Below are 7,918 nucleotides of genomic sequence, written 5' to 3'. Positions count from 1 at the left end.
GTACCTTTCAGACCATTATGAAAATGATTAACGGTGTTGCTGTGGACTCACGGATACAACTGTGCGGCTACTTCAAAATATACTGCTTATGATGTATGAGGAGCTTTATAATCTTTGGGACATTTGTTTGAGGAAACTCTATTAAATAAAAGAGAAAGCATTCGGTTTAGAATAAAAATATTAAAATGTTGATTGTTGGAGCAATTCAGCAGATAAAACAGGCCAACACGTATCAACATACAATCAGTGCAGATCAATGACTGTCGGAGCTTTCTACAGTCACTGGTGCAGATTAATATCAGCCAATCAATCATACAAATTTCCATCCATTCTCTTCCGCTTATCCAGTTCAGGTTCGCCGGTGGGCTGGGGCCTATCCCAGCTGTCTTAGGAGAGGCTCACTCAAAATCTTTGTGAAGAGTGAAACACGGTAAACTGCTCTTTCTCCCTGATACTTTACCATAACTGAATTTAAAAGAAACATATATAAAAAAAATATTTAAAGGACTGTAAGTGGCCTAGCTAAGCTTGTTTCCACATATTTAACTGTGGCAGTTTAAACTACACCAACGGAACCCCCGCGGGGACAGTTTTGTGTGCGGAAGCGAAAAGTTCAAACATGTAATCAGCAGTTCCTGGTACAAGTTAAAAGCAGTCGGGTCGTCACTGTGAGCATGTCATCGGTCTGTATATTCACAAACTGTCCCTGTGTGTATAAGAACGCTTCGTTCTGCTGAGCGCGGCTGTGAAAAGGTTTGATTTGCAGACGTTTTCATTTGTTCGTTTGCGTGAGCAGCGTTACATGTTCGGACAGGAGCCCGCCAGGAGCGCGAGGCGGAACGGCCCCAAACCATGGCCCGTGGTCGCGCTGTCGGTGCTGGGCTCGGCCGGAGCAGTGGCCGCGGTCGGGTTTCTCTGCGCCCTCATCTACCCCATACTCAAAGGTAAGCGCGCGGCCCTGTACCGCACGCGCAAATCAGGATCAGATCAGTGGGATCAGAAAAGGAAAAAACAGTTTTTACTGTAGGATGATCGGTCAGTCCAAAGGCATGTTTATAATACAGTCATCACCAGCAAATGCTTTAAGTATTAAATACATTTGTTCAATGATGTTTCATTATTGCACATAATAATGAATAAATGCACATCTGTGGATGATTTCTTTGCATGTGTGCACTGGATGGGTTGTTGCCGACAGCTGGTTAAGAAATATATTTACTTAGAAAACTGCTGACATGTCAAATATTTATTATATCATTATAATATATATATATATATATATATATATATATATATATAACTTGTTTTTATTTCCGAGCTCTGTTAAAGTGCTCGTCTGGCACAGGACCAGATGGGATCTGGCTTTTTAACAAGTGTTGGTCAGCATAAGTTGTGATTGTTTCAGAGCTGCGGGCAGAGAGGGTGACAGGAGAGGATGGCACTGAGGAGAAGATGCTCGGTAAGTATAAGCTCTGTATTTACTGCTCCGTCCAGATACTTGTGTTCACCATCATGCTCGGTTTACACTGTCTTTGGTTCCATGTGCAGCACATATACTTAGAGAAAGCTCTAATACCATGTTTCAACATTTCTGAAAAGTACTGTACAAAGTAACTGGTGTAAATATCTGAGGGCTGCAGCTTTCATTACTTCTTATTCTGCAAAATCTTAGCAGCTAATCTTTACTAAAGTAACAAAAGAGATGCACATAACAACAACTTTGCCATAGACATGTTTATTGAGACTGTGGGTCACCTGCTGTCCAAAAGTTCTGTGTTTCTGTATATATTGTTTTTATTGTAACACCAAAACAAAAACATGTTTTATCAGTACGGAGTGGAAGCAGTCAAACTCAGTGTGACAAGGACGATGCTGTTGCTCCAACAGTGGTTTCTCCCTTATTGTGTAAAACAAGGGAAGAGATCCAGGCTGTAGAAACTGTAAACCCTGATCCTGCACTGTGTGTAATCAGGCTTCTGGAGTCTCCTGGTCCTGTCAGTATTAGTAGGATGCATCTGCTGCGTCTTCTCGTGGATGCTCACCTACCTTGACTCGTTCCAGCCTGGTATGGATTTCCCGACACTGCGGACAGTGGCCCACGTCAGGTAACACGCTGGGATACGCTTTGTATGAGCAGAAGAATCAGGAATTCTCCCTTATAATGCTGATTTCTTACACGTTTTTTCTCTTCTGTTCTTCACATCAAACAAATTTGAATATTACACAAAGAAAACCTGAGTGAATACCAAGTGTAGTTTTCATTTATTAAGACAATCTATCCTAATCTACCTGGTCCCTGAACTCTTCTAAAGTAACTGGCCCTTGTTCCAGCATGAACAGCCTGTTTAAGGCCAAACAGTCTCAATCTGGTTTCAGTCTGGACTTTGACTGGGTCACTGCCAAACCTTCATTTAGTTATTGAGCCATTCAGAGGTGGACTTGCTGCTGTTTTTGGAGACTTCACACTCCAACAGATGCATTAGAGAGGAACCTGGGGTTCAGTATTTCGCCCGAGATATTTCACACGTAGATCTAAACAGTGAGGAATCAAACCACCAACCTCCTGAGTTACAGACATCCGCTGTTCCCGAAGCAGCGAGCCTTTGTGTTCTTTCGTCCCCTTAATGAATGAAATAATGATTTAAAACCTGCATTTGTATTTATTCGATTGGTTATTTAAGAAACATTTAAGTCTAACAAATGTGAAAAAAAGGGAAATACTTTTATACCCTATATTATACTTAACTCATTCACTGCCAGGGTTTTTGAGCATTTATACTCATTTTTGAAGAGCCACAGAAAACTGTGTGTTATGATCATATAAACGCTGAACCTACCAAAATGAAGAACAGACTCTCTTCTTCCATCCAAAAAAAAAAGCTTGTTTCTACCATTTTCCATTCTTTAGTAATCAGCTGTAGAAGAGAGGTGGGTTCCACCAAAAATGCCTGTTTTGACCACAAAAAGGGAGAAAACGAGCTTTTTGTGAAAAATACATTTCAAGCAGTCTGATGTTCACTGACAAGCTGCCCGAGGTTGTATTCTAGCCCCTCCCATTGGAAACGTAATTGACGTCTATAGACGTCAATGGCAGTGAATGAGTTAAATGTACAGTACTGTAAGACAGTTTTACAGTACTGTACATTTAATTTCTTGATATTAAAATAACACTAATCAATAATATCTCTCTTCTTCTAGAGACGCTTCTGACCGTGGCTTCCACGTGGGATATGGAGTTGCTGTTCTTAATGGCATCATGGCCATGCTCACCATCATCTGGAGTCTCTGCTGACACACACACACACACACACACACACACTCATCCAAGCCCAGGGAAATAACCACAGTAGTTTTAATGTGCTGTTATTGCTGCTAAAGCGTGATCACACAGCTGTGCACTAACTGAAGACACCTTCTGTAACACTGGTGATGAAGCTGCAGCTTTCACACACAGCCTGTGTTTACCTGCAGGTGGATGGACACAGCAGCTTCCAGGCTGCAGCCTTGGATTAAAGCTCTGTATGTGGGGCTGTAAGCAGTTCAAACTCTGACACACTGCATGTCTTCAGATGAGACTGTGAACAGTTGATTAACCACCCAAACAGGAATGTTACATGCTCAGGTCTAACATGGCAGCTTTGGTCAAATTTGAAAAAACAAAAGAATTAAACTTCTTAGTGCTGATGAATTGTTTTCGTCTTTATTTCTCCGGGTCGGCTCGCTTCACCTGAAGGCTGAACAAAGCTTTGAAAGTTGTTAAAAAGACAGAACAATTCTTCAATGTCTTTAAAAAGCTTTAAAGAGTTTTAATTGCATTAACAATTTATAGCAACGTGCATTCTGCAGTTTTAATATGTAATAAGATTTGTGGTTTAAATGCCAAACTCTCATTTTATCAGATTAAACTCAGTGGCCTTTCCACTTGTAAATGCTTTGCTAGATTAAAGGTTTTGGGACATGTTAATAATGATCAGCTTGTGAAGAAAGTGTAAGTTTTCACGTTTTCCCTCCAGTGGGTCAGAGCCGCTTCATGACAGGGACCTATAGAACTTTATATGTGGTTTTTATGTTCTAGCTGAAGTGTGTTAATAAAGGGAGCTTATGAATGCTTTCATATTATTTACATTTTCATGGTATGGGACGATGATCTGATCATCTGACCACCACCTGATCCAAAGAGCCATTTAGATGGCCCCTGTGACAGATTTGTCACTCAGAGCTCCAGCACTGAGTCGAGGGAGGGTGCCTGATGACCTGGTGCAGCCTGAACAAACAACATGGGCCCAGCTTCCTGTGGGCTCTCCAAGCGTCAGATGGGATGTCGAGGGCAGAAGCAGTCCGATGCACTGGTGCTGAGGCCGGCCACTGGGGCGCAGAAACTCAGATGTTTGAAAGAGCCTGAGTGAGTGTGTGAGGTTGATGTAGCCACAACAGATGATTCATCCATCAGATTCCCAGAGGGAGAACACGCCTTCACTGCTCTGGAGTCTAGTGGCGGCGTGCTTTACACCGCTACATCTGATGCTTTGCATTGGGCTTGGTGATGTAAGGCTGGGATGAAGCACCAGTTTCATCTGAAGGCCACATGAAGTTTGGAGGTCTGTACTGAAAGTTGGCCACTAGGTACTTCAGCATCTGTGTTTTACGTTGCTTACCGCTTGGTGGCTGAGTTGCTGTCCTTCCCCATCGCTCCCACTTTGTTGTTCGCTTCCACTCACAGCTCTCTGTGGAGTCTTTAGTAACGAGGGAATGTCAAAACTCACCTTATTGCAGAAGGTGCATCCCATCGCCGTAAAACGCTGGAATTCACGGAGCTCCTGAGAGCAACGCTCTCTTCCACAAATGTTTGCAGAAGCAGGCTGCACAGGTGCTTGAGTTTGCACACCTGTGGCCATAGAAGTGACACCTGAACTCGCTGATTTGGACGGGTGAGTGAATACTTTTGGCGCTTTCACTTTCCAGTCACTAAAGTCATATTTAAAACCTTAAAGACATCTGGAGACATCTGGTGGCCAACAGTATGAAGAGCAGCTCTACAACGTGCACTGCTTCATTGTGAGGCTATCACGCCTCCACACGGTGCTTCTGATGCAGTGTGTTGTTGTTGTTTTGGAACACGCACCAGTTTTTATTGTCTTTGCAAAGATGAGAGAAAAAACTTTTTGCATCATTGTTTAATAAATGAATTGGCCTCCAGTGATCCAGATATAATTGATCCTTGTTCCCCATTATCGTGTAATCCCTGAAACACAGCAGGCAGAAGCAGAGCTGTAAAATGACAAGTCTCTCTACATCCACACTCTCCTTCTAATTCATCATTGCCTGGTCATTTGTCATCTTTTACCCGAGTTCCCTCAGGCAGGCTTTGAATTCCTGATATTGTCTTGGAATTTCTCAAAGAAATGTTAGATGAGGAATACGGTTTTTGAAAAAAAAAAACAGGCCAAATAGGAAAAGAACTGTGATGAACTATTAATGGGAGTCTTATTAATTATCGTTTCAAGGAAATACTTTGAAATATTGCAGAACAAATGTCTCCTTCTGCGAGCCGTTTCCCTCTGGATCTGAAAAACGCCACCCGGCCTTATCCTCTCTGTCACTGCTACGTTGTTAGAGGTCAGTCATGAACCAGAATAAACTGTATGGGATTTATATTGATATTAAGAGTACCCATCAATCTGAATTGACGGCTGACCACAGAACATTCCTTATAAAATTGCGACACCTGCTGACTGGTTTGTGCCAAAGGAGACTCAGATATCAGGTTCCTGTTGGCTGTGCGTGGCCTTGCTGAACCAAATTCAATTCAGCACGTTTTTCTGTACAGTAAAGAAACAGAAGCTTTCTTTAACACTTGTGCAATAAGCAGGAACAGTGAAGTGGACACTATGTGAAAAACATCCCCAGTTCCACCCAGTCATGTTTTCAATCACAAGTCTAGTCCTCACCTCTGCCATATGCTTCCTGCCAGTAAAAAGACTTTTATTTTGAAAATTATTCATATAGAACAAAAATCAGTTTTTATGTGTTTAAAACCAGAATAACAGTGGGAACACTGCAGGGCCTAATCTTTTTAGGATGTCCATCTCCTTTCCAGCACAAACCTCAGTCTTAGTCTCCCAGATTATTAATCACAGAAACCAGAAAGCACAGGTGTCGTTCTCTCAGTGAGTCTGCTGCTTGTGTCACTGGAAATCCACTAAAAGTTCAGTAATGCTGGGATATCAGCTAGAAGGTCCTAAATGTGCTGCAAGACAGTGTGGAAATAATGCAGGAAAGGTGGCTGAAAACAGACGTTCTCAGCTGCTCTTTACAAGTCCAAACATCCGCTGCATTACAGACTCGTGCCACAGCTGGTGTTCTTGTGAAACGTTTTCATGCACCTTTCACGCTTTTCTTCCTATTCCCACTGCATCTCATCAAGATTCAATTTGATTTGCACAGCGCCAAATCACAACAGTCGCCTCAGGGTGCTTTATATTATAAAGTACAACAATACATACAAAAGAAGCTGCTTGAAGGCACAATCCTCACATTGTGTAATTATTTAACAAAAACTGTGTGCACCACGTTTGGTGACATTCAACTTTGTACAGAAAAGTGAGTCTGAATTTCTGTGAGTTGAAGCTGATAAGTTACTGTTGCCAAAGGTGGTTCTACACACTGTTGCATAGTGGGGGTGGGGAGGGGTTACACTTTGACACACTGCTTCTGCATTTTGGACGAGTTACTGTGAACTAAACAATAGCAGAGTCTGAGAGGTCATGCTGTTCACCTGAGGTTGTATTTACTTCATATTAGAACCTGGTAATAACCAGATGATTCGTCTTATGATGTCTAAACAGATAAAACCTTGGATGTGGCAGAGGATGATCCTGGTATGTGAAGACGAGAAGTCTGTACTTGAGTTTAAAACTTTATAGGACGCTGATGCCACCAGCAGTGATGGCAGACCACTAGGTTTAGATTTGATGACCTCAGGCTAAGAGAAGGGCGCATACATTGTTGGGATTTAAATATATATATTAATGCTTATTTTGCTGATTACATTGTATTATGTATAAGAGAGGGCCAGGAAACTGCATGTTTTTGCAGAGCATGGTAACTGCAGGCAGAAAGGGAAACTAAGCAGAGTGTTTGATCGAAACTTAAAGTGTGTGTGACGTCTATATGAATAACGCGTCAGACCTGAGCTTGTGTTCGGGTCTCCATATTCCGGAATATTGTTAAATCCTCCCAATTCTTTCGATCTTTGGGCTGAAGGAAGGACACTACTCGGTGTATAAATGCTCCTTCAACAATGCTTTATTCCATACAATTCAACACTTTTGAGCATAAACCATCCGGATGGGGAGACATGCATGCAGAGGGTCACAGCAAATCTCAAGATGGTGCAGGCTGACTCAACCCTGCACCATCTTGAGACTCAACCTCTGGTGGGGGCCAACAGAGGCTATCGTAAAAACCCAAACATCCACATTCTTTCTCTCTCTCAGTGAGCCTGAGTCATGACCTTGGCTTCATGTGCAGTCTGTTCTGTTCTCTTCTAATCAGACAAGCAAGGTCCTGACTCTCTGAAAACAGTATTTCTTATGACTCAGCAGTATAATGCATCATAAAACAATATCATTCATTCACAATGAATCAGCAGTCTGATCTAATACAAATCAATTTAACAAATGTAATAGTTACCACCTTCTTCTAATTCAGGAGAATAATACAAACTAAAACTACATAATAATTCACAAGCTTTAATTAGGGGTCTAACATAGCATAAGATATAATATAATTATAATATAATAATCCCACAATATGTAACATGAAAGATCATTTTTTAAGTTAGACCACGTTGAGCCGTGTCTTTCTTTGCCGTAGGGAATACAAAGAACTGAGATTTAATAACATGTATATACACACG

The 7,918-nt window shown here is 41.7% G+C and overlaps 1 protein-coding gene across 1 annotated transcript; it reads left to right on the top strand.

The window, feature by feature from the left end:
- The first annotated feature begins 431 nt into the window (after positions 1 to 431).
- On the top strand, positions 432 to 3,684 carry LOC147303012 (ADP-ribosylation factor-like protein 6-interacting protein 6). The gene is made up of 5 exons (XM_086282656.1): positions 432 to 683; positions 797 to 944; positions 1,406 to 1,459; positions 1,973 to 2,105; positions 3,199 to 3,684. The coding sequence occupies exons 1-5, from the start codon at positions 675 to 677 to the stop codon at positions 3,290 to 3,292; spliced, it is 438 nt and encodes a 145-aa protein (XP_086138782.1). The 5' UTR covers positions 432 to 674; the 3' UTR covers positions 3,293 to 3,684.
- Positions 3,685 to 7,918: the final 4,234 nt, after the last annotated feature.

Source organism: Aulonocara sp. 'chitande type north' Nkhata Bay, linkage group LG23 (genome assembly GCF_057382095.1).
Source record: "Aulonocara sp. 'chitande type north' Nkhata Bay isolate Kocher_YH1m ecotype deep benthic linkage group LG23, A_spYH_male_GT1.1, whole genome shotgun sequence".
NCBI classification, from domain to species: Eukaryota; Metazoa; Chordata; class Actinopteri; order Cichliformes; family Cichlidae; genus Aulonocara; species Aulonocara sp. 'chitande type north' Nkhata Bay.
This window is presented reverse-complemented; position numbering and strand designations above follow the sequence as displayed.

Excerpts from the sequence above, each read along its gene's own strand:
- LOC147303012 (XM_086282656.1), top strand. Across the intron at positions 1,460-1,972 it reads CACTGAGGAGAAGATGCTCG|GCTTCTGGAGTCTCCTGGTC; the intron begins GTAAGTATAAGC and ends GTGTGTAATCAG. Across the intron at positions 2,106-3,198 it reads CGGACAGTGGCCCACGTCAG|AGACGCTTCTGACCGTGGCT; the intron begins GTAACACGCTGG and ends CTCTTCTTCTAG.